This window comes from Oryctolagus cuniculus, chromosome 7 (genome assembly GCF_051225735.1).
Source record: "Oryctolagus cuniculus isolate XC-2025 breed Fujian yellow rabbit chromosome 7, ASM5122573v1, whole genome shotgun sequence".
Taxonomy (NCBI): domain Eukaryota; kingdom Metazoa; phylum Chordata; class Mammalia; order Lagomorpha; family Leporidae; genus Oryctolagus; species Oryctolagus cuniculus.
In genome coordinates, this window is record NC_142873.1 from 143937905 (window position 1) to 143963521 (window position 25617).

The window sequence follows — 25617 nt, forward strand, 5'->3', positions numbered from 1 at the left end:
CGGCGGCCATTGGAGGGTGAACCAACAGCAAAAGGAAGACCTTTCTCTCTGTCTCTCTCTCTCTCACTGTCCACTCTGCCTGTCAAAAAAAAAAAAAAAAAGAGAGACCAATCAATTGAACCTAACCCAGGACGGATGCAAATAGGCCACTAAAAGTTAAATGGATTCCCTATGTTCCAAAAGTAGAGATATGGAAGTTATAAAGACAAAGTGAACTCCATATGAAAACAACAGTATTGAAGATGCCAACTCCATTGGCTGGGATTAACAAGACTAAGGGGGCAGACGTTTGGTCCAGGGTTTAGTTTAAGTCATTGCTTTGGATGCCTGCATCCTGTGCCTGTTTCAAGTCTTGGCTTCTCTGCCTTCGTATTAACGTGCACCCTGGGAGTCAGTAAGTAATGGCTGAAGTACTTGGGTCCCTGCCGCCCAGATGAAATTCTGGGCTCCTGGTTTCAGCCCAGCCCAACTCTGGCCCTTAGAGTCATTTGGGGGGAATGAACAAGTGGATGGGAGTTTTTTTTGTTTGTTTGTTTGTTTGTTTGTTTTATTTGAAAGGCAGAGTTAGAGAGAGGCAGAGGCAGAGATAGAGGTCGGTCTTCCATCTGCTGGTTCATTCCCTAGAGGGCCATAACAGCTGGAGCTATGCCAATCCAAAGCCAGAAGCTTTCCCCGGGTCTCCCACACGGGTGCAGGGGCCAAAGTGCTTGGGCCATCTTCTACTGCTTTCCCAAGCCATAGCAGAGAGCTGGGTTGGAATGGAGCAGTGGGGACTCGAACCGGCACTCAGACGGGATGCCGGCATTGCAGACCAAGGCTTTAACCTGCTGCGCTGCAGCGCTGGCCCCAGAACTTTCAAGTAAAATGAAATTTTTAAAAAGATGAGGCCAGCGCTGTGGCGTACTAGCCTAAGCCTCTGCCTGTGGCACCAGCATTCCATATGGGCACTGGTTCAAGTCCCAGCTGCTCCTCTTCTGATCCAGCTCTCTGCTATGGCCTGGGAAAGCAGTAGAAAATGGCCCAAGTGCTTGGACCCCTGCACCTGCATGGGAAACCCAGCTGATTTTGAATCAGACCAGTTCTGGCTGTTATGGCCATCTGGAGGGTAAACCAGCAGATGGAAGACCTGTCTCTCCCTCCTTCCCTCAATCTGCCTCTCAAATCTTTGAAATATATCAGGCATTATGAAACAAAGCATTTGAACTTTGAGAGTCATCTACTCAAAATTAGAAAACCTTTATTTGGAAAGGCATGGAGATCTTCCATCAGCTGGCTCACTACTTTAATACCTGCAACACCTGGGGCTGTCAGGAGTCTGGAATTCCAACCAGGTCTCCCCATGGCTGGCAGGGGAATATGCAACTAGCTGCTGCCTCCAAAGTGCAAAGCTGGATTGGAGGGTGGGGGCAGGACACACTGACCGAGGTGTTTCAGGTGGTGGCTTAACTAGAATGCTTGCCCTTCAACTGGCATTTGGACCCAAACACTTGCAGTTTAACCGGTTTACCTGCCTACCCTGAAACAACGCTCAGAACTTGACATCTTCAGGAAACATCTGCAAACTTAGCTTTGCCTTACTTGCATCTGGTTCGTAGATGGGAACTGCAAATATTCCTGCTGCCCAGTACTGCAGTCACTTGGTAATTTGGGCCAGAGTCCCCAAATCCTGTTCACTGGGGGGAAAAAACTCCTACTTGAGTCGAAGTGTGTGCTGAGAAAGCAGCCACAGCCCTGGTCCTAGAAAACCAAGACCCTACGCTCGCCTCCTTCCTGAGCAAGGATACCTGCTCCTCTGTGCAGGTGCTTGATTGCCTGTTGACCTGGGCAGTAATTTAGCCCACTGGAATACAGGTCACATTCACACACAGGGGCTGGCCCTGTGGCCTGAAGCACCAGCATCCTATATGGGTGCTGGTTCAAGACCCAGCTATCCCACTTCCAATGCAGCTCTCAGCTACGGCCTGGGAGAGCAGCAGGGGGCCCAAATGCTTGGGCCCCTGCACGCACATAGGAGACCCAGAAGCTCCTGGCTCCAGATCAGCACAGCTCCGGCCATTTGTGGCAAACTGGGGAATGAACCAGCAGATGAAGGCCTGTCTCTCCAGTGCCTTTCAAATAAAAACTATCTCCTGGGAGTTGGCACTCAAATGAGCCATATTAGATCTGTTCTAACTCCCTGCTGAAATGCCTGCAAGAGACAAGCACCTGGTCTCCTGGCTCTGATAGCTCAACACTGGCTTTTGTAGCCATTTGGAACTGCCTTTCAACCCCTAAAACCAAGACCCCAAGCTTTCTCGGCTCATAACCAGTATTTATGTCTACCAACTACTAAAATTCACCCACTTTGACCTGGAGTCATGGCAATCCCACCATCCCTACCTTCTAGATGGCTCCCCTCTGGCCCCCATCCTCCAGGGGCTTATCCTTTAATGCTGGGAGTCAGAACAGCAGCTTGACAATGGAGTCATTGTGACTCAACCTCCTCACATCATCAAGCAAGAGCTCTCATCTGTCCAAATACCCCAGCACCAGATCCAGCTGATCCACCGTCCCCTGTGCTACACTGTGGGAACAGGATTCAGTGAGCAGCACCTGAACCCCACACAAACCCCCTCCTCCATCAGGGCAGTTGCCTTTAATCATTCTGTAGGAACACCACACACCTCCCATCATCCCCATCGAACAATGGCTGACATAAGCTAAACACTCAAGGGAAGGAACAGCCCAAGATTTAAGCATGGAACCCATTATGCAAGAACTGGTTAAACAGCACCACTCATAGAACCATTTTTCCCCATAAAAGGAACCACACAAATCCGAAGTCACCTTTATTTCAATTCACAATACATGAATGTATTTTTATAACTGTTAACATTTTACATCAGAAATACATCACTCTAAAAAAACCCAAATCTCATGAATCCCAAAAATCTTTAAAATGTGTTTTTAAAATAAATTCTTTACCAACTCTTGCTAAATAAAGGAGCTGATGCCCAGAAGTGTGGCTCATCTTCTCTCCTGAAAAGCAACAAACATAGCATCAGACTCTCAAACACCTCATTTCAATGTGAAATTTCAGCATGCTGAGACTGTTTCCTGCATGGTTTGTCTCCCCAGTCATTGTCCACAGGACTCTGGGAAGCTGTAGGAATATGCAGGCGCAGACTCGAGGCCCGCTTCCTCTCCAACGGCGTGGGAAGGGACTGTACGTCATCGGGCAGAGCCCTGTGCTCCCCTATGCCACCTGGACAGAGCCCGGGGAGAGTGACCTCCCGGGGTGTCCACGTTGGAATCAGCAGCAAACTGGAGGTAACCGAATACCCCAAGCCCTCAGGACAGTTTCAACACCCCTTCTCAGCTCCAACTACACAAGGAAAAGGAAGGCCTGTTAGAAACGCACCAGTTTGTCTTGCACAAACCAGGAGAATTTTAAAAAGAAACCACCCAAAAAACCCACCGGACCAACAGTAAGCCAAAACCAACTCAAAAGCAGATCTACTCACCCTGGACAAGTTGTTTGGAATCCTGAAAGAATTCTGCAAAAACAAAGTAAGTTATCAATGCAATGAAGCAAATAGGAGGGAGTCTTACTCGGACCGAATGTTCCGGGCAGCTGTTTCCTGCATGGTTTGTCTCCCCAGTCATTGTCCACAGGACTCTGGGAAGCTGTAGGAATATGCAGGCGCAGACTCGAGGCCCGCTTCCTTTCCAACGGCGTGGGAAGGGACTGTACGTCATCGGGCAGAGCCCTGTGCTCCCCTGTGCCACCTGGACAGAGCCCGGGGAGAGTGACCTCCCGGGGTGTCCACGTTGGACGGCCCAGGCCGTGTAACGCGTCTCCTCTGCGGGTGAGTGCGCTGGTCATACACGCGAAATTCCAAAACCCCTCCACGGTCACACCATCGGCGACCAGAATTAAATCCCCGGCGACTGTTCCACAGGAAACACTGCTGAGAAGCTCAACGGGTTACTACTGCCCTGCGGAAACTAATGGCAAAGCCATGTACATCAGGACGTTAAGAACCCGGGCTCGGCAGCCATAAATCCAAATTCAAGAGCGCGGGGCTAAACCACTAAAACTTCGTAGAAGTGGCTGCGGACCCGGGAGCCAGCTGCTGGAAATCGCAGTTGTCAAGAGCGAGAGATGGGATTAGAAACCGCACTTGGGGCCCGACTCCGCGGAGGGGGTGCACGCCAGGATGCAGCCAAATAAACTGCTCCACCGACAGAAGGCAGGCGTGGGCGGCGGGCCCCGCGGCTGTCCCAGGGTCGCGGTCGCCAGGCCGCCGCGGGCCGCACCGGCCAGGCTTCGTCGCGCGCCCGAGTTCTAAGCATAAAACTTTCCTCGCAGGAAAGGATGCTTGCCGAGCACAAAGAGTAGATCCAGGGCTAAAGAGAAACGCCAGACACTCACCGAGACGAAACACACCACCGCTCAAGCTTCTGGATAAAGGACCGAAACGGCGCAACGCATCCGCATTTATACCGTTTGCAGTGCCCGGAAGTCACGGCGTGTCTACTGCGCCTGCGCAGCCACATGCGCAGTTCGGGAATCGGGCAGTCGCTAAGGCCCCTGGGAATGGACTGCCGATCGGGGCAGCCGCTGCCTGGAGTACAGGGGTCTCCCGGTGTGGCGTCCTCGTGCCAGTGCTCGCTGGGGGTTGTGAGTCGCAGAAACAGGCTATGTGTTTTTCTGACAGATAGGTATGTAGCAGAGTTTTTACTTCATAATCAGTTCACTTAGTCTGCAGGGTGTGCTGCAGGGAAGCTGGTCAGAAAATCTCTGGATAATCAATGTGCTTACAAAAAAAAAAAAAAAAAACTTAGTACGAAAAAAACATCTACGTAAATGCAAAGACGCTCGAAGGGGAGTGAGTCTGCCCTGTCACGCGTGGAAGGTGCCTTTTGGAAAATGCATAGGTAAAAGGACCGAAGTGCTGCTAGCCCAGTTGGCTAAAACGTAGCAACAACCTGTGCACAACTGTAGCAGGTCCACCTGGCGCTGGTCAAAAACGGGAAACTTACCACATCCAAAACCCCGCCGCAAAGAGGCCGGCAAGGAAAGAAGGGCTTGAAGTGCACGCCCCAGTGAAATGTTGCAAACGTGGTGGAGTGTGGTTGGAGCCCTCTCAGCCGGGCTGGATGGGATACAAGCATTGAAGGTGCGCTCTGTTCTATTCGAGTTTTTGTGCCGGGCACTTTACACGTCACTTAGTATCACAGCAATTCTGGGACGTTTGTGCAATTACTAAAATTTTACAGCCCAGATCTGTGGTCCTCGAAGTGTGGTCAGCAGACCCCAGGGTCCCTGAGACTTTGCTGGGTCCCTGCAGGCAAAACTTTCATAACAATACTTAGGCTTCATTTGACTTTTTTGCTCTGTTGACCCTAACACTGTGTAGAAAGCACAGTGGGTAAAACTCCTGGAGCCTTGGTACAATTCAGGAGCCTGTCACCAAACTGTACCGGTAGTCATTATGTGCATCACAAAATCAGTTTTTTTTTTTTTTTTAAGATTTATTTATTTGAAAGAGTTACAGAGAAAAGTAGAGACAGAGAGATCTTCCATCTGCTGGTTCACTCCCCAAATGACCGCAACAGCCAGAGCTGCACCGATCCGAAGCCAGGAGCCAGGAGCTTCTTTCGGGTCTCCCATGTGGGTGCAGGGGCCCAAGGACTTGGGCCATCTTGGGCTGCTTTCCCAGGCCATAGCAGAGAGCTGGATCGGAAGAGGAGCAGCCGGGAACTAGAACTGGTGTCCACATGGGATGCCGGGGCTTCAGGCCAGGGCTTCAACCCACTGTGCCACAGCCGCGGCCCCACAAAATCAGTTCTTAAAAAATTCATTTTCACCTAACAGGGTCTCCCCCCACACATTTAAGAGCGTGCACGTGCGCCATCTGCTGGTTCACTTCTCTAATTCCCGCAGTGCCTCTTCCTGACTGGGCCTGAACCCGGAGCCAGGACTGGTCGGGGTGTCTCCCTTGTGGGTGCCAGGTACCAAACCACTTGGGCCATCGCTGTGGCAACCTCCCAGGGTCTGCATTAGTAGGGTGCTGCCGAAGTGAGCACCCAGGGTCTGCATTAGAAGGAAGCTGGAGTCAGGAGTGGAGCCCAGTTACCAAACCCAGGCACTCTGATGTGGGATGCAGGTATCCTAACCAGTGTCTTCATTGCTGGGCTGGATGCCCACCCCTAAAAAAATTTTTTTATATTTATTTATTTGAAAGAGCTACAGAGAAAGAGAGACATACACACACACAGAGAAAGAGAGAAAGATCTTCTTAACCTCTGGTTTACTTCCTAGATGGCTTCAATGGCCAGAATTCAGCCAGGAGTCAGGAGCTTCTTTCGGGTCTCCCATGTGGGTGCAGGGGCCCATGCACTTGGGCCATCTGCTGCTGCTTTCCCAGGCCATAGCAGAGAGCTGGATTGGAAGAGGAGCAGCCAGGACTCAAACTGGCACCCATGTGGGATGCTGGCTCTGCAGGCAGTGGCTTTATCCACTACATACAGCGCTGGTCCCCCTAAAATTGTTCTTAATGAGGAAGTAAAAATAATTAGTTTGGTTAGTTCTCAACTTCTAAGTATCTCTTTAATATTTTGTGGGACAAAATATACTTAAAGCACTTCAGATTCACTTATGTGATTGAGTTATGAGCTGAAGTAGCCTCATTTTTTTTTTTTTTTGCAGAATAGCATTTTACTTGAAAAAATGGCTGCCATCTTTTTGAGCTGTGTATCTGTATGAGGCTGGGTTTTCACATACTAGAACCAAAACATTACCACTACTAGATTAAATGTATATGCAGATATGAGAATTGAATTGACATCTGTTAAACTAGACATCAAAGAGATTTGCAAAAATTTTAATACTACTCTTCTTACTAATTATTTTTGGAAAACAGTTTTTTCCTAAAAATACATGAGCTGGGGTGGAGATGTGGCACAGGGGTTACGTTGCTGTTTGGGATGCCCGTATCCCATAGAGTTCCTGATACCAAGCCCTGCTCCTCTGTCTCCAGTCCAGCTTCCTGCTAATGTGTATCCTAGGAGGCAGTAGGTGATGCAGGAACACGGGTCCCTGACACCCGGATGGGGTTCTGGGCTCCTGGCATTGGCCTGGCTGAGCCCTGGCTTTTGTAGGCATTTGGGAAGTGAACCAGCAGATGAAAGGTCTCTCTCCATTTGTCTATCTCTGCCTCTTTGCCTTTCAAATAAAATGAAAATTATTTTTAAAAATACATATAATATTAATATGTACATATAATAGGATTATTATTTGGAAGTGTTAATATTTTTTAAATTTCTCAGATTTAACTTTAGAACAGTAGATATCAAACACAGAAATAGATATCAAACAGCAATTTGTGGTGCAGGTTTGTCCAAATGGTTAAGCTGCTGGCTGGGATGCCCATGTCCCATATCTGAGGACCTGGGTTTCAGTCTGGGTGCCACTCTCACTTGCAGTTTCTTGCTGGCACTTGCCCTGGGAAGCAGCCAGTGTTGGGTCCCTGCTACCCATGTCGGAGACTTGGATTGAGTTCTCAGCTCCCAGCTTCAGCCTGGATTGCAGGCATTTGGGGAGTGAACCAGCAGTTGGGGAAACTCTGCTCGTTTGTCTCTGTTTCTGTCAGCCTGCTTCTCAAATAAAAAAAATTAGGATGGGTGTGGGAAGATGTGATAGCAAGTTATCCTACTTGATATGTGCTGAATGACATGAATAATGCATTCTGATAACATGAGACATAGCAATTGAGTCATCTGCTGCAGGCCGAGTTTGGCTGGGAGCTAAAATTTGAGTGAAACCTACAGGATAGTAGAGTGAATGAGTAGGGTGTGGTGGGTGACACTGATCCAGGCTGAGGAACCAGCAGGTACAACCCAGCTGGTGTGTGGTCTCCCAGAAGAGTGAGAATCCCCTGGACTACCCATGAGTCTGCACAGCAGGGAAGAGCTGAATTAGAAAATATTTTATAATCTAGGCCACACAATTTTAAATTTATCCTGGGGGCCAGTAAATTGTGAAGTAAAAGATTACTGTGGTCATGTTTGCACTTTAGTGACTCCAGTGGCCATGTGGTAGGAGAGATATGGGAGACTGGTGGGGACTACATTATAAATTCCATTAAGGCCAGCACTGTGGCATAGCGGGTAAAGCCACTGCCTATGACACCAGCATCCCATATGGGCGCTGGTTCGAGTCCTGGCTGCTCCACTTCTGATCCAGCTCTCTGCTAATGGCCTGGGAAAGCGGCAGAGGATGGCCTAAGTGCTCAGGCCCCTGGCACCCACATGGGAGACCCGGTGGAGGCTCCTGGCTTCAGCCTGGCCCAGCCCCAGCCATTGAGGCCATCTGGGGAGTGAACCAGTGGATAGAAGATCTCTCATTCTATCTTCCTCTATCTCTAACTCTGCCTTTCAAATAAAACAAACAAACAAACAAATAAATAAATATTTTTTAAAAATAAAGAGGTAAGAGAGGAACTTGAGAACAATACCAGAGTTTCAGGTTTGGGAGGCTAAACATGTAGTGCTTTCTAACCCTGATCTTGGGAAAGCAGGCTGTGGGGATACAGTAAGGTCTATACTGGAACTGCAAATGAATTATCTGGGTAACATCTGGTGTATGTGTGTCCAAAGGGCAGTGGGATATATGAGGTTGGCACTCTAGCAAGACATCTGAATTGACGATAAAATGTTTCAGGGTTGTCAGAATAAAGATGATGGTTAAATCATCCCAGGGGAGTAGGGCGAGGTGTGGCAGGATACGAAAGCTCAGCATCTAAGTCATGGACAGGGAAGAAGCCAACAGGACAGAGAAGGCATTATCAGAGGAGAACCAGAAGTCAGGGTGCTTAGAAGCCAAGGAAGGAGGTGGCCCGGCACGGTGGGTTTATTGGAGTGCTGGTTTGAGTCCAGCTACCCTGCTTTTGATCCAGCTTCTTGCTAATGAAGACCAAGGGAAGCAGGACCAAGGGTCCAAGTACTTGGGCCCCTGCCACCTGTGTGGGACACTCGGATGGAGTTCCTGGCTGCTGGCTTAGCTCTGGCCCAGTTCTGGCTATTGCAGCCACTTGGGAAGAAAGATATCTCTCTCCCTCTCTCTCTCTCCCTCTCTCTTTCTCCTGTCCTGCCTTTCAAGTAAACAAATATTGGGGGAAAAAAGTTAAGATAGAAGACTTTGGACCTAGCCCTCAGCATCAGGGTACTCAAGTGTATTCACTGAACATAGGCACGTGGAGGTGGTGTGAACCGGAAGTCAGGGGTCATCTCAGGGAAAGGCCATTTCAGTTTGGATTTAGATCTTAGTGAGCTAAGTGAATATGCCTTTAGACGGGGAAAATGGTGCGTACAGACCAGAGGCCATAAACTGATTCTATGTCTATCCCTTTCTCTGCTGCCTGTCCATGTTTAGCTCAGTTGCCTGGGTCCACGGGTGTGGTGGAATGAGGTGAAAAGTCATATCAAGATGGCCGCTGAGGTGAAAAGGTCATGCCAAGATGGCCACTGACAACAGAAACTGCCTGGCAACAGGCCGTGATTGGATGGCTTCGGAAACCACATGACAACAGAGAGCCTGACTGACGGCAGGCCGTGATTGGACGGTCAGAAACTGCCTGGCAACAAGAGCCTGACTGGCAACAGGCTGTGATTGAATGGCTTTGGAAACTGCCTGGCAACAGGCTGTGATTGATTGGGGCATAGACCGCCCCTTGACCAGATTGGCTGGTCTTGACTATATAAGCTGTTGTACTAACTGAAATAAATGAGTCTGCAGGCTGCTTGCCTCAAGCCCGCTTTCACCCGACTCCCGACGCCCAGGGTCTGTGTGGTGACTCTGCACCTCTTGCCCCTACCACGCTTCTCTCAGAAACGAATCCACTGCAACATTGTTGAGAAATCAACTGCAACACAGGGGTACTTCGTTTTTTTTTTTTGTTTTTTTGTTTGTTTGTTTGTTTTTTATAATATTGAATGGGTTATAAGAGGGGAGTATAGGAAAGGCAGCAGATAGGGTGTAAGGACCATGCAGTGCAGGAAGATTGGGCTTTTTTGACAGGAGGAGGGGGGGGAGGGAAATAAGAATAAATAAAAGTATATTCAGGGCCTGTGCTGTGGCATAGTAGGTTAAGCCTTCATCTGAATCCCAATGGGCATAGGTTCAAATCCTGGCCGCTCTTCTGATCTCGATTCCTGCTAATGGCCTGGGAAAGCAGTGGAGGCGCTGCACTCACGTGGGGGACCTGAAAGAAGCTGCTGGCTCCTGCCTTCGGATTTGGCTCAGCTCCGGCTGTTGCAGCCATCTGGGGAGTGAACCAGCAGATGGAAGACCTCTCTCTGTCTCTCCCTCTCTCTGCATCTCTGTCTCTCAAATAAATAAATAAATCTTTTTTAATTCTGAAAGTCAGAATTACACAGTGAGAAGGAAAGGCAGAGAGAAGAGGTCTTCCATCCTCTAGTTGACTCCCCAATTGGTTGCAATGGCCAGAGCTGCACTGATCTGAAGCCAGGAGCCAGGAGCTTTCTCTGGGTCTTCCCACAAGGGTGCAGGGGCCCAAGGACTTGGGCCATCTTCTACTGCTTTCCCAGGCCACAGCAGAGAGCTGGATCAGAAGTGGAGCAGCTGGAACTAGAACTGGGATTATGGCCTGGAAAAGCAGCAGAAGATGGCTCAAGTCTTTGAGCCTCTGTACCCATGTGTGGGATACCTGGAAGAAGCTCCTGGCTTCCTTTAGGCCCAGCTCAGGCTGTTGCAGCCATTTGGAGAGTGAATTGACAGATAGAAGACCTTTCTGTCCCTCTCTCTGTCAGTAACTCTACCTCTCAGATGAATAAAATCTTTTAAAAAGTTTTTATTTATTTATCTGAAAGAGTTACAGTAAGAGAGGTAGACAGAGAACTGTCCATCTGCTGGTTTACTCCCCAAAATGGCTGCAAGGACCAAAGCTAGGCCAGGCAGGATCCAGGAGCCAGTTTTCCCAAGTCTCGATGTGGGTGCAGGAGCCCAAGCATTTGGGCCATCCTCTGCTGCTTTCCCAGGCACATCAACAGGGAGCTGGATTGGAAGTGGAGCAGCCGGGACTCAACCATATGGAATGCTGGCGCTGCAGACAGCGGCTATAAGCACTACAGTGCTGGCCACCGCTCCCTCTCATCTTTTCTAAGATCCCCTGCCCATTCAATATGCATTGCCATTTTAAAAAAAGATTTGAAAGGCAGAGTAACAGAGTGGGGAGAGATAGAGATCTTCCATCTATTGGTTCACTCCCCTAATGCCTGTGACAGCCAGAGCTGGGCCATGCCAAGGCCAGGAGCCAGAACTCCATCCAGATCTCCCATGTACTTGGGCCATTATCTGCTGCCTTCCCAGGTGCATGAGCACGAAGTTGGATTGGAAGAAGAGCCAGCACTCCCAATATAAGATGCAGACATCCTAAGAGGTTCCTTTTGCTATGTCACAGTGCCTACCTCTGGACCCACCTTTTTATTTTTGGAAGGCACAGTTACAGGGCAGGGGCGGGGACAGAAAGAGATCTTCATTGCTCCGAATGGCTGTAATGGCCAGGTCTGGGCCAGGCTGAAACCAGGAGCTTCTTCTGGGTCTCCCATGTGGGTGGCAGGGGCTAAGCACCGGGCCATCTTCTACTGCTTTCTCCCAGGCACATTAGCAGGGAGTTGGATTGGAAGTGGAGCAGCCAGGACTTGCGGCACCACATTGCTGGCATCTGGACTTGCCCTTTCTGGTAATAGTTTTCCAAATCTTTCTTCTGGGGCTACAGTTAATTTAAACCCCAAAAGCCCCAAATTCATTCATTTTGTCAGCAGCCACTGGGCATTGTGTGTTTCAGCAAACAGCTGAGACAGTTTAATCTCAAAAGTGCAATAGCAATTTGAGCTCTTTGGAGCTAGTACAAGGAAAATCTGGAGCAGATAAAACCCACTGACAGGAACAATTCTGACTCATATATATATATATATATATATATTTTTTTTTTTTTTTGATAGGCCAAGTTAGTGAGAGAGACAGAGAGAAAGGTCTTCCTTCCGTTGGTTCACCCCCAAAATGGCTGCTATGGCCAGCGCATCCGAAGCCAGGAGCTAGGTGCTTCCTCCCGGTCTCCCATGCGGGTGCAGGCCCAAGCTCTTGGGCCATCTCCCACTGTACTCTCGGGCCACAGCAGAGAGCTGGACTGGAAGAGGAGCAATTGGGACAGAATCCAGCGCCCCAACCGGGACTAGAACCCGGAGTGCCGGTGCCACAGGTGGAGGATTAGCCAAGTGAGCTGTGGCGCCAGCCCATATTTCTTTTAACCCCTGGCAAAGCGAGTCTCTGAGGTGACAAGTACAAAGTGAGTCATTGCTGAGGCCGCTTGGAATGAAAGAGGGGTGCTTGCTACAGAGGAAGACATCAAGTGCCAGCTGTCACTTTGTGTTGTTAGCCCGAGGTCCAATCATGTTCATATGAGTAAATCTTTGGAGGGCCAACTGAACGGAATGCAAGTGCCTGTCCTTAAATATATGTGAAGAGTGATTACATAATTTGTTTTGACCTAGGGGAAGCAACCATTCCTCAGTTTCTTCACTGGTAAAATGAGTTCACTTTCATTAACAGGTAAGGGGTGGGCTACAGGCGAAACATTTAGTACAGTACCCGGGAAATTCAGGCTTCACAGCCTGCTTCCCTCTCTGTGGTCTGTGCAGAGTCAGACACAGACATGACTGACCTCACTGGCTACATGAAATGTCCTATTTTCCCCATCCCCATCTAATTCTTATTTACAGTCATTAACATTGTTTTAGGTGTTTTTTTAAGTTGGCTTTAATCTTTCAGAATAATCAAACCTAAGAAATAAATGCCTCACACCAGAATTGTATAGTTTGATATTTTAAAATTCTAAAATACTTTAATAATTAATATTGATGGGAAGACTGATATACAACAAAATGATTTATTTTACAAGGAGATTCTGTACATCAGGGAAGAATCTTGAAGTATACCAGGCTTTTATTTCTTTTTTACATAATGATTGTGAGTTTCCATGACAGTACCAACTTACACAGCAAAGGAACACAAGATCCATTTTTATATACATAACAACAAAAAAACCCTCAACAGACTTTGACCCCCAGAGTGTCTTATTTCAAGAACATGAGAACATTCATCCAGATTCCTTGGTGGCACATAGAGGCAGACAAGTAGTTCCAGAAATCAAGTCCTGTTTCAGGGTTGGCACATTAAGGGAAAGAAAGGCAGTGAAGGAAGGATTGGAAAACCTCATTAAATGAGGGCCACAGAGAATGCGGGCATAAAGCCAAGCAGTCCCCACACCGTCGAGCAAGAGGTTACAAGTCCAGGTGGCAGTCACGTCACGTGGGCCACCTTACATTCAGACCTCTACAGATCAGGAGAATCATCGCTGATCTCCGAGTGGTACTGAGCTCAAGAAGATGTGGTTCTAGTGTTACTTCCATAGCCAGAAACGTCTAACAGTAACTGAGCAATCCAAATCCCTCCTTTTCCCCACAGAGAAGACACTACCTTTAAGGCCACTTCAGCTTTTTTTTTTTTGACCTGATAGTCTGATTCTTCAACAAGTCTTTAATGGACGTGAAAGGAAGAAAACGTGAAGGACGCACATATAACAAGACAGGGACTGCAGGGTAACTCAGAAGAAACCCATGGCAAGGCCACAATGTCCTAAACATTAAGTGAAAGAAAGTCACAGTCTTCAGTTACAATAGAAGTTATGTTTTCCCACTTATAGTCTGGATAGGAATTAGATGGAAATAGTGAGGCTGATTGGTTTTCCATAAAAATAAAAATTTCGTTTCAGGAAACCATATTAATATATATTATAAATACAAAAGGAGTTGGGGGCTGGGTCCATGCCCAGGTAACAACCATACTGGCTACTGCATGGATGAGAAGGGGTGAGCGAGGTGGCAGCTGCCACAGGAGGGCAGGAGGGTCAGGACTGGCGTGGAAAGGGACTGTGCAGCAGGAGAGGGCAGACAGCACTGGGAAGGAGACAGGAGCAGTGGGCTGTGACCGAGCCCCTCCATGCTGCTCCCCAGCCCTGTTCCTCTGGCAGACCCCACACCCCTTACAACTTAGTTGTGATTCTGGCTGGGAGCGTGGGGACCGACAGCACACAGGTGCTCCCAAGGAGGTGCTAAAACGCTGCTTCATGGAGAATACATCTGTTGGTTAGAGTGATGCACAGTAACATTTCACATAATACAACAGCCTGTAAAACTTCAGCCGCAAGTCAGTTTTCTGCCAAGCTGGTATTAAGATTAAGGCCTTTTGTTTGTGTTCATGTGTAGAAAATACACACTTTTTTTTTTTTTTTTCATTTAACCAACTTAGATTCTGGTTGCAGCTCAGACTGTTTATGACAAGGAAAACATAAAGTTCCCATTCCATCTTCAAGAGCACTTTTTAATACAATCAGGACGACTTCTGTCAGATCCTGAAGGCCCGCCGGCTCAGAGCCCGCGGAGGACGGTATTGCTGTCACAGGCGGTTCAGTGCGCGCTTTCCACTGACACGCCAGCGTGGGTGCGGCCTCCCCTGGAGGTAGGGGCTTCTCTGTCAAAGGACCTGCAGATGGCTGGAATTACTGCTGCACAAGTGGGTCTCAGAACCCAGGCGGGGCAAGTAAGGTTAATGGTGCAACTATGAGCACAGCCATCATGGGATGAGGGTACAGGGAGCCAATAAAACCCAGAACCTGCAAGTGGCCCAGAACTTTGGTGGCTGGGTCGAGAAAGCCCCTCAAGTATGTTGCAATATTGAAAAGCTCAACAACACTGACGAGTGTTCACTTTTGTCCCAGGGTAGCACGTGGGAATCCCTTCCAGTGAAATGCTACATTCATAGAAGTGCTGTGTACCCCAGATCTAGATCCCAGAGGATGCGATTCTGGCAGCGCTGAGAAGTGCTAGAGTTCCCTCCAATGTCATTCGAGACTGAGCAGCTAAGCAGCCTTGTTTCTGGGGGGCAGGTCACACAGCTCCTCTCTCACACTCCAGCATCATGGACGATGATAGCTAAAACAGATGATCAGAAAGAGACAAGTTACCAGATAATGTACATTGCTGTGCCATTATTAAATATTAGTAATATTATATCCTGACTTTAAAAAATTATTATTTTTTGAAAAGATTTATTTATTTGAAAGACAGAGTTACAGAGAGAGAGAGAGAGAGAGAGAGAAAGAGAGAGGTCTTCCATCCGCTGGTTCAGTCCCCAGATGGCCGCAATGGCTAGAGCTGCGCTGATCGAAGCCAGGAGCCAGGAGCTTCCTGCAGGTCTCCCACATGGGTGCAGGGGCCCAAGGACTTGGGCCATCTTGTACTGCTTTCCCAGGCCATAGCAGAGAGCTGGATCAGAAGAGGAGTACCTGGGACTAGAACCGGTGCCCATATGGGATGCCAGTGCTTCAGGCCAGGGCTTTAACCTGCTGCGCCACAGTGCCGGCCCCAAATTATTGTTATTTTAAAAAATGACATGTATTTGAAAGGTAGAGTTAAGAGAGAAAGAGAGGGAGAAACAGAGAAGATCTGGGTGACAGCGCTGTGGCGTAGCAGGTAAAGCTGCCACCTGCAGTGCCGGCATCCCATATGGGTGCTGGTTCTAGTCCCGGCTGCTCTCTTCTGATCCAGCTCTCTGCTATGGTTTGGGAAAGCAGTACAAGATGGCCCAACTCCTTGGGCCCCTGCACCTGCATGGGAGACCCAGAAGAAGCTCCTGGCTCCTGGCTTCGGATTGGCCCAGCTCCAGCTGTTGTGGCCAACTGGGGAGTCAACTAGAGGACGGAAGACCTCTTCTCTCTCTCTGCCTCTCCTTCTCTTACTGTGTAACTCTTTCAAATAAATAAATAAATCTTAAAAAAAAAAAAAAAAAAAGAAAAGAAAAGAAAGAAAGAGAAGATCTTCCATCTATTGCTTCACTCCCCAGATGGCTACAATGGCTGGGGCTGGGTCATGAGCCGCATCTGTGTCTCCCATGTGGGTGCAGGAGCCCAAGGTCTTAGGCCATCTTCCACTGCTTTCCCAGGCACGTCAGCAGGGAGCTGGATCGGAAGTAGAACAGCTAGGACTCACATTGGCACTCACTTTGGTGCCCACATGGGATACTGGCGCTGCAGGCGGTAGTTTAACCTGCTGTGCCAACACTGGCTCCCATTTTTTTCTTTCTCTTTGAAAGTCAGAGAGTGGGAGAGAGAAATCTTCCATCTGCTGGTTCACTTCCCAGATGGCTCCAACAACCAGTGCTAGGCCTGGCTGAAGTTAGGAGTCAGGAGCTGAATCTGAGTCTCCCACTTGGATGGCAGGAGCCCAAATACTTGGCCATTTTCCACTGCTTTTCCCAGGCCATTTACTGAGAGCTGGTTCAGAAGTGGAGCAACAGGGTCACGAACTGATCCATAAGGGATGCTGGTGTTGCAGGCAGAAGCTTAACCCATTATGCCACAATGCTGGCCCCTAATTTTTTAAAAATCCTAATTTTTTAAAAAATCACTGATCCATTCTCATTCTACCTGACCTTTCTGTTGTATCTGATAGTCGTGACCCCCTTTCTTCTTCCTTGGAACTTTTTCTCTTGGCTTTTCTAACGCCACCTTTTCCCTAAATTTTCCTCCTTCAGTTCGTTTCCCTGAGTATGCTGTTCTGGCTCATTTTCCTTTGTCCACCCTTCCTCCTAAAGATTTATGATTTTTTTTCATTTCTATCTTTTTTTTTTTTTTTTTTTTGACAGGCAGAGTGGACAGTGAGAGAGAGAGACAGAGAGAAAGGTCTTCCTTTGCCGTTGGTTCACCCTCCAATGGCCGCCGCGGCCGGCACGCTGCGGCCGGCGCACCGCGCTGATCCGATGGCAGGAGCCAGGAGCCAGGTCTCCCATGGGGTGCAGGGCCAAAGCACCTGGGCCATCCTCCACTGCACTCCCTGGCCACAGCAGAGGGCTGGCCTGGAAGAGGGGCAACCGGGACAGAATCCGGCGCCCCAACCGGGACTAGAACCCGGTGTGCCGGCGCCGCTAGGCGGAGGATTAGCCTAGTGAGCCGCGGCGCCGGCCTCATTTCTATCTTTAAACATAGTTTTTTCCCCTGAGTAGACTGAATGCCTAGCTTCTAGGCCTCTCCAGCTTGAAGTGTCACAGGACATCAAACTTAATGTAATGTAAATGATTCTCCAGTTTGTTTATTGTCCTCTTTGAGAATAAAAACTTGCTAGGGCAGGTGTTGTGGCACAGCAGGTTAAGCTGCTGCCTGTGATGCTGGCATAGTCCTGGTTGCTCTGCTTCTGATCCAGTTTTCTTTTTCTTTTTGACAGGCAGAGTGGACAGTGAGTGAGTGAGTGAGAGAGAGAGAGAGAGAGAGAGAGAGAAAAAGGTCTTCCTTTTGCCGTTGGTTCACCTCCAATGGCTGCTGTGCCTGGTGTGCTGCGGCCGGCGCATCGTGCTGATCCGAAGGCAGGAGCCAGGTGCTTCTCCTGGTCTCCCATGCGGGTGCAGGGCCCAAGCACTTGGGCCATCCTCCACTGCACTCCCGGGCCACAGCAGAGAGCTGGCCTGCAAGAGGGGCAACCGGGACAGAATCCAGCGCCCTGACCAGGACTAAACCCGGTGTGCCGGCGCCGCAAGGCAGAAGATTAGCCTATTGAGCCGCGGCGCTGGCCTCCAGTTTTCTGTAAAAGCACCTGGGAAAGCAGCAGGAGATGGCCCAAGTGCTTAGGCCCCTGCCACCCACGTGGGAGACCTGGGTGAAGTTCCTGCTGGCTTTGGACTAGTTCAGCCCCGCCTGTTGTGGCCATTTGGGAAGTGAATCAGCAGATGGAAGGTTTCTCTCTATTTCTCTCCCTCTCTCAGTAACTCTTTCAAATAAATAAATACAAAATTTTCAATCTCCTTTGCATTTTTACTGTAGCTTTTCCCATTTAGGCTACCACTATGCTCACTGTGATTATTTTGTTCACTTTTAAGTGGTTTCCTTGCTGCTGGTCACTTCAGCCTTCGTGATTCCACTTGAGATCTTTCTGGAATACACAGAATTCCCTGCTTATAATCTTCCAATGGTTCCAACATCCCAGAATAAGAGTCAAACTCTTCAGAGTGGGCCAGGAACCCACCTCTCTGGCTTACTTCCACCACACCGCCTCACACACCCTCTGCTCCAGACATACTTTCTGTTACTCAGAACACCGTGCACTCTTTCCTATCTCCATAGCTTGGCTAATGCTGGTGCTACTGCTGCTGCAGCTTTTTTTTTTTTTTTTTTTTTTTTTAAGATTGATTTATTTATTTGAAAGGTAGAGTTACAGAAGCAGAGGCATAAAGAGAAAGATCTTCCATCCGATGGTTCGTTCTTCAGATGGCCCCAACAGCTGCAGCTGTGCTGATCTGAAGCCAGAAACCAAGAGCTTCTTCCAGGTCTCCCATGCTGAAGCAGGAGCCCAAGGACTTGGGCCATCTTCTACTGCTTTCCCAGCCCATAGCAGAGAGCTGGATTGGAAGTGGAGCAGCCAGGACTCAAACTGGTGCCCATATGGGATGCTGGCACTGCAGGTGGTGGCTTTATCCGTTATGCCACAGCGCCGGCCCCTGCTGGTGCTTTTGTAAGCGATGTTCTTTCCTTCCTTCCGGTTCAGCTAAATTCTTTGCCAATCTTATCCAGCCTAAGCGTCATCTTCTGTCTAACTACTCCTTTGGCCGGTGCCGTGGCTCACTTGGTTAATCCTCTGGCTTTGGTGCCGGCACTCCGAGTTCTAGTCCAGGTTGGGGTGCTGGTTCTGTTCCGGTTGCTCCTCTTCCAGTCCAGCTCTCTGCTGTGGCCCAGGAAGGCAGTGGAGGATGGCCCAAATCCTTGGGCCCTGCACCCGCATGTGAGACCAGGAGGAAGCACCTGGCTCCTGCCTTCAGATGGGTGCAGCACGCCGGCTGAAGCAGCCATCTGGGGGATGAACCAATGGAAGGAAGACCTTTCTCTCCATCTCTCTCTGTCTCACTGTCTAACTCTGCCTGTCAAAGGAAAAAAAAAAAAAAAAAAAAAAAAACCACAAACCTACTCTTGCTTTGCTCACTGTAGCACTTTATTACCACTACTAACAAAACAAAAACAGGCAACACTGATACAGCCAGGAACCGTGCCATTCCAGTATGAATCCTGGCAAACTTCTCAGGCTTCTTAGTTCTTATGCCCTTCTCTGAATTTTGGTAATCATCACTGAGTGTCCTCCTTTTTAACAGTGTCCTTAGAGTTCTTTTCTGAGTATCTGTGGTTTGTTTGCTTTTGGATGAAGTGCCAACTTTTAGCTCAGACTATTTGGTCTTTTGGGTCTTACCGTGTAAAATGTTTGCTGTCTTCATGCACCTCCATCTCTGAGCTTTTAAATTCATTTAATTCTTTTCTTATGGCAGCCTGTGGAATAGAAACAAAACTGTCTCAGCATCTTCTCTGTGGTGGTACAGCAGTATGAGTTGCCATTCATGAACCACTGTGCTTAACTCTGAGTCACTGCAGTCCCCGGCAGGCAACCCAGAGAGAGGAAGGGAGCCAGGACTGGACATGCCAAGCTCTGAGCCTGATATTCATCACTTTCCCTAATATCATTCAGTTAATTATAAAGCAAAAATTTTGAGTTAAAGCAAATAATGGAAAAACTTAAAGGAGATTTTGTAACATAGCTTTCAGGTCATGTAAAAATGCTTTTTCCGTTATAAAAGTGAAATATGGGTAATTACTAAAATACACCAGCCAATTTCCTCCCAGCCTAATATATAATATAATATAATATAATATAATATAATATAATATAATATAATATAATATGTGTTTGATCTAGCAGTTATGTCTGTGTCCCACATGGCAGTACCTGGGTCTGACACTGGCTTCTGGCTCCTGATTGCAGCTTCCTGCTAATTCACTGATGACAGCTCAAATAATTGGGTTCCTGCCACTCATATGGGAGACCCAGCATGAGTTCCAGGCTCCTGGCTTTGGCCTGGCCCAGTGTTAGCTGGCCCCTGTGGTCATTTGGGGAGTGAACAAGTGGATGGAGCTTGCTGTCTATCTCATATATTTTAAAAAAATTTTGGAAAAAATGTCATTCAAAAATACTTTAAAAAATGTACTTTATCTCTTTCTGTTTTTAAATCTTGATATAGATTAGTTTTTGTTTGTATATCTTGCTATTTTGTATCCTAATTTTTTTTGTGTGTGTGTTATTGTTGTTCAAGATTTATTTATTTAAAAAGCATTGTGACAGAGTGGAAGAGACACACATACACAGATCTTCCATCTCCAAATGCTCACAGCACCCCGAGCTGAGCTGAGCTGAGCTGAAACCAAGGGCCAGGAATTCCATTTGGGTTTCCCACATTGGTGGCAGGGACCCAAATATTTGGGCCAACATGTGTGTTAGCAGGAAGCTGGATCACAGCAGAGTAGCTGGGACTTGTGGCCACTTAATCACTGTGCCAAACCCTCACCCGGGTCTCACATTATTATTCGGTGCAGAGTTTAGACCTATACTTTTAATATGTGAGGATGGAAACTTGAATGAATTTTAAGGTATTTCTCACAGGATTGCAGAGGCTGCAAAGTCTGAAATGTATAGGGCAAAGGGGCAGGCGGGATTCAATCCCAGGCACTGATTTGGGATGTGGGTATCCCTACAGATGCCTTCCCAGGATTTGAAATTCAACATTTTATCAATTCCCAAAGCTTCCAGTTGCCATCTGCATTCTTTAACTATCCACTTACCTTGTCAGCAGGAGTCAGTTTGGTCCAAGGTTTGTCGGCTCGTCGGTCATAATCCTGAGCATCTGTTACCTCCACATACTCATTAAACCTCAGAATCTTCCTGGCAAGTAGTTCAGCCACAGTTGGTCTTTGACTGAGCTGAAAGAAACGGAGCTGCTTAGTTCACTGTGCCGAGTTAGGCATCAATCATGTACTCAAATCACCTCTAAACAAATGCTTCACCCTCCATAGCACTTGGAATCAACTGGGAGGCTTTTAACACGACTGATCCCCAGGTCCCATCTCCAGAGAGTCTACATATCAGGATTTTTTTTTTTAAAGCTCTTCAATACATAGCTAAGATTGAGACTTACTATAATCCAGTACTTTTTTTTTTTTTTTTTTTTTTTGACAGGCAGAGTGGACAGTGAGAGAGAGAAAGAGAGAGAAAGGTCTAACTTCTGTTGGTTCACCCCCCAAATGGCCGCTGCGGCCGCTGCACTGTGGCCGGCGCACCACGCCAATCCGAAGCCAAGAGCCAGGTGCTCCTCCTGGTCTACCATGCGGGTGCAAGGCCCAAGTACTTGGGCCATCCTCCACTGCACTCTTGGGCCACAGCAGAGAGCTGGACTGGAAGAGGAGCAACCGGGACAGAATCCAGCGCCCTGACCGGGACTAGAACCCGGGGTGCTGGCGCCGCAAGGCGGAGGATTAGCCTATTGAGCCATGGCACTGGCCAATCCAGTGCTTCTTAAACCTTAATATATATACACATCATCTGGGGGTCTGGCTAAAATGTAGATTTTTTTTTTTAATTTATTTACTAATTTGAAAATCAGAGTTGCACAGAGAGAGAGAGAGAGAGAGAGAGAGAGAGAGGTCTTCCATCCATTGGTTTACTCCCCAGTTGGCCGCAACGGCTGGAGCTGCATCAATCCAAATCCAGGAGACAGGAGCTTCTTTTGGGTCTCCCACATGGGCGCAGAGGGCCCAAGGACTTGGGCCATCTTCTATTGCTTTCCCAGACCATAGCAGAGAGCTGGATGGGAAGAGGATCAGCTGGGACTAGAACTGATGCCCATATGGGATGCCGGCACTGCAGGTGGAGGCTTTACTTGTTATGCCACAGCACCGGCCCCTGATTAAGCAGGTCTGGGGTAGAACCTGAGGTTCTAGTATCTCTTAGATACTTCCAAGGTCATACCAACACTCCTGAAGACATTTTGAGTATCAAGGCTCTTATAAATTTTATTTCAACATGAATAATGCTCAAGATAACAGACTGTATAACAACTTATGACTTAAAGTTGCACAATATGCTCAATCTGAAGTTCACGCCATGACCTTGAATTGTCAAGGATAATCCCTTTCTTCCTGGGAAGGGAACAAATAAGATAAATCATGAAAAAATGTATGGGCCAGTGCTGTGGCACAATGGGTTAATGCCCTGGCCTGAAGTGCCGGCATCCCATATGGGCACCGGTTCTAGTCCCGGCTGCTCCTCTTCTGATCCAGCTCTCTGCTATGGCCTGGGATAGCAGCAGCAGATGGCCCAAGTCCGTGGGCCCCTGCACCCACATGGGAGACCCGGAAGAAGCTCCTGGCTCCTGGCTTCAATCGGCACAGCTCCGGCCGCTGTGGCCATCTGGGGAGTGAACCAGTGGATGGAAGACCTCTCTCTCTCTCTGTCTCTGCCTCTCTCTGATAACTCTTTCAAATAAATAAAATAAATCTTAAAATAAAAAATCTAGATTCCCCCAAGTCTCCTGGGGATTTACACATTTTAAGAAATAAAATCTAGGGTCCAGCACTGTGGTATAGTAGGTTAGGCCTCCGCCTGCAGGGCTAGCATTCCACATGGGCACTGGTTCATGTCCCAGCTGCTCCTCTTCCAATCTAGTTCTCTACTAATGGCCTAGGAATACACTGGAAGATGGCCCAAGTGCTTGGGCCACTGCACCCATGAGGGAGACCAGAAAAAGCTCCTATCTCCTGGCTTTGGATCGGCCCAGCTCCAGCTGGTGCAGCCATTTGGGAGTGAACTAGTAGATGGAAGATCTCTCTGTCTGTAACTCTGCCTCTCAAATAAATAAATAAATATTTAAAAAAAAATCTAAACAGAATCTACAGGAGGGTGCCAGCATTGTGGCATAGCAGGTTAAGCCTCTGCTTGCAACGCTGGCATCCCACACAAGTGCCAGTTCAAATCTCAGCTGCTCCATTTCCAATTCAGCTCCCTGCTAATGTGCCTGGGAAAGCAGCAGCAGAAGGCCCAACTGCCTGGGCCCCTGCACTCATGGGGGAGGCCTGGAAGATGCCCTGGCTTCGGCCTGGCTCAGCCCTGGCCACTGCAACCATTTGGGGAGTGAACCAGCAGATGGAAGATCTCTCTCTCTGTGTCTCTCCCTCTCCCTCTCCCTCTGTAACTCTTTCAAATAAATAAATAAATCTTCAAAAATTGAATTACAGGGGGTAATTGCAAATTGATGGTAAGAAGGAAAGGAGGAAAGGAGAAAGGGATTAATTTCACCTCGAAAGCTAACAGGTCTATCCTAATTGATATGGGACCAAGGAGAAAATGATGGTATCTAATACTTTTCATATACTTTCAGGGTTATTTTCAGTCTTTCTCTGATTGCTACACACTCCTCCTGTTATTGTATCTCATGTCAACAACAGAGTCCACATGAAAATACCAAGTCTGCCAAATAAAAGGTCAGTATTTATTCAGATATTTACTGAACAGCTTCGTGAGTTAAGCATTTTTGAAATACTGAAAGTAAAACACTCTTGATAATGTGTTATTTTCTATATTTGCACCATGTATTATATTTTCATAGAAATCTCTGGCATCCTAAGTCGACTTCATTTCTTCCTAATCAAATATAACTGATACTTGGTTTCTACTGACAGTATGTCTTCCACGTGTAAGGCATACTGTCAGTAGACAGAACGAGATCAAACACACAGGAAGTGGTACCTTTCTAGTGAGTCGACGTTTAATCTCTCGTTTTTCTGCCTGACGATCAGCTTCATTTTTAGCTACAATTGAAAAAAAAAAAACAAGTGTTATTTCAGAATGGCAATCTGCGTATCAAACTTTTAAAATAATTATACCACAAATATTTTTTATATTTCCAAATCAAAATAAGATACTACCTTTGAGGATAGCTATTCCAGACAATTTTTTTTTTTTTTTTTGACAGGCAGAGTTAGTGAGAGAGAGAGACAGAGAGGTCTTCCTTCCGTTGATTCATCCCCCCAAATGGCCACTACAACTGGCGCACTGTGCCGATCCAAAGCCAGGACCCAGGTGCTTTCTCCTGGTCTCCCATGCAGGTGCAGGGCCCTAGGACATGGGCCATCCTCCACTGCACTCCCGGGCCACAGCAGAAAGCTGGACTGGAAGAGGAGCAACAGGGACAGAATCTGGTGCCCCAACTGGGACTAGAACCCGGTGTGCCAGCGCCGCAGGCGGAGGATTAGCCTAGTGAGCTGCGGTGCCAGCCCAGACAATTTTCTTGTTAATAGATACAGTTACTTAAGAGCAGAGGTCAACAAACTCTGGGACCAAATCTGGTGGGCTAGCTACATTTTTACTGTCCACAAGCTAAGGTTGGACAATAGAGATCATATCTAGTTTTGTGTCATGTCTACAGAGGCTTCCACAGTTGAAAATTTACTAACTGGAGGCTGGTGTTGTGGCATGGTGGGTTAAGCTTCTGCCTTTGATGCTGGCATCCCATATGGGTGCTGACTGGAGTCCCAGCTGCTCTACTTCTGATCCAGCTCCCTGCTAATGTGCCTGGGAGAGCAGCAAAAGATGGCTCAGGTTTGGGCCTCTCAGGTGTTTCAGACCTGGATGAAGCTCCTGGATCCTGGCTTCAGCCTGGTCCAGTGCCAGCTGTTGCTGTCGTTTGGGGAGTGAACCAACAGATGGAAGATCTCTTTCTGTGTCTCTCCATCCCTCTCTGTAACTCTGCCTTTCAAATAAATAAATACATCTTTAAATAAATTAATTAATAAAATAAAATAAAATAACCACACCGGGCTAAGAGGATGGACTGGTCAGATGAGCATGCAAACAAGTAATCCTAGGGAAGCCAATGCCTCTTCAGTGAGGAGGTATTAGGGAGCTAATTATGTAGACAGTCACAGGGTTCTATCTGGTGACTATGGAGGTAAAAACATCCTATGGGGTGAAAGCCACAGGAAGACTGCTGCATCTGGGACTTGCTTTGGGCCCTAGCCATCAGATTCCACTAGGAACAGAAATGCACAGCCACCACCTCAGTCTCCGGAAGATATAGAAAGTGTTGGACCACATCTCCCAAACACAGTCAAATCCTCTCAAATGCCCACAGCAGTCCCAGGAAACTGTGAAGCATAAAAACAAAGTTTTGGCATATCAAGTACACAACAATGAGGCCATCTTCCAAAGGAAGCTTGGGGACTGTTCCTTCAAGGGAAAATATGAATAGCTTTTTCCTGGATGAAACCATTTCTCTTCAGCCCTTACAGCAGACACTCACTTTCTCTTTTATTTATAGGAAAGTGAGAAATTTACAAAGAACATCTATACAACTTTACTGCCCAGCTGGACTCACGCTGGAGTATATTTCGTTGTTCTAGTTCTTCTGGTGTTGGTCTTTGACTCAGTCGCCTGGAAAGAAGAAAAGTAAGGGTAATGTCTATGTTAAACTTCCAACCTTGTTCACAGCGATTTTTTTGGTCACGGTTTATATTAGTCCCATGCACAAGAAACCAAAACTTTCAAAGGGATATATTTCATTTATTTGAAATGAAACATAATTTTCCATTGAAAGTGCTAACACAAGTATCACATTGTAAAAAAGACTTGTATCTA

The 25617-nt window shown here is 47.7% G+C and overlaps 1 protein-coding gene, 2 long non-coding RNA genes and 2 other non-coding genes across 12 annotated transcripts in view; 1 reads left to right on the forward strand and 4 right to left on the reverse strand.

Annotated features, from left to right (window-relative positions):
- Window positions 1-2815: 2815 nt before the first annotated feature.
- LOC138850696 (uncharacterized) lies at window positions 2816-4544 on the reverse strand. Its single transcript, XR_011390813.2, has 3 exons — window positions 4415-4544; window positions 3504-3536; window positions 2816-3018 (listed from the first exon to the last, which is right to left on the reverse strand). It is a non-coding gene; the product is annotated as an uncharacterized LOC138850696 (long non-coding RNA).
- On the reverse strand, window positions 3088-3291 carry SNORA73B (small nucleolar RNA, H/ACA box 73B). Its single transcript, NR_036649.2, is given in 1 exon segment — window positions 3088-3291. It is a non-coding gene; the product is annotated as a small nucleolar RNA, H/ACA box 73B (small nucleolar RNA).
- LOC127493811 (small nucleolar RNA SNORA73 family) lies at window positions 3612-3814 on the reverse strand. The gene has a single exon (XR_007924350.2). It is a non-coding gene; the product is annotated as a small nucleolar RNA SNORA73 family (small nucleolar RNA).
- Window positions 4545-4563: 19 nt separating the features above from the next.
- On the forward strand, window positions 4564-25434 carry LOC108177740 (uncharacterized). Of its 3 annotated transcripts, none has more exons than XR_011390814.2 (4): window positions 4564-4704; window positions 9419-9921; window positions 23363-23465; window positions 25301-25434. It is a non-coding gene; the product is annotated as an uncharacterized LOC108177740 (long non-coding RNA). The 3 variants fall into 3 exon arrangements; XR_007924112.3 differs by having other exon boundaries at window positions 4569-5162; XR_016211183.1 differs by lacking the exon at window positions 9419-9921 and having other exon boundaries at window positions 4567-5162.
- PHACTR4 (phosphatase and actin regulator 4) overlaps window positions 12874-25617 on the reverse strand; it is a 122373-nt gene continuing 109629 nt past the window's right edge. For all 6 annotated transcript variants that reach the window (XM_008265865.5, XM_070078955.2, XM_051858076.3 and 3 more), the window contains 5 exons: window positions 25358-25413; window positions 23731-23792; window positions 20772-20909; window positions 19351-19427; window positions 12874-15057 (listed from right to left, as the gene is read on the reverse strand). In XM_008265865.5, the coding sequence (XP_008264087.1) occupies window positions 15042-15057; window positions 19351-19427; window positions 20772-20909; window positions 23731-23792; window positions 25358-25413 (349 nt within the window). In that variant the 3' untranslated portion in view covers window positions 12874-15041. The remainder of the gene's footprint in view (window positions 15058-19350; window positions 19428-20771; window positions 20910-23730; window positions 23793-25357; window positions 25414-25617) is intronic.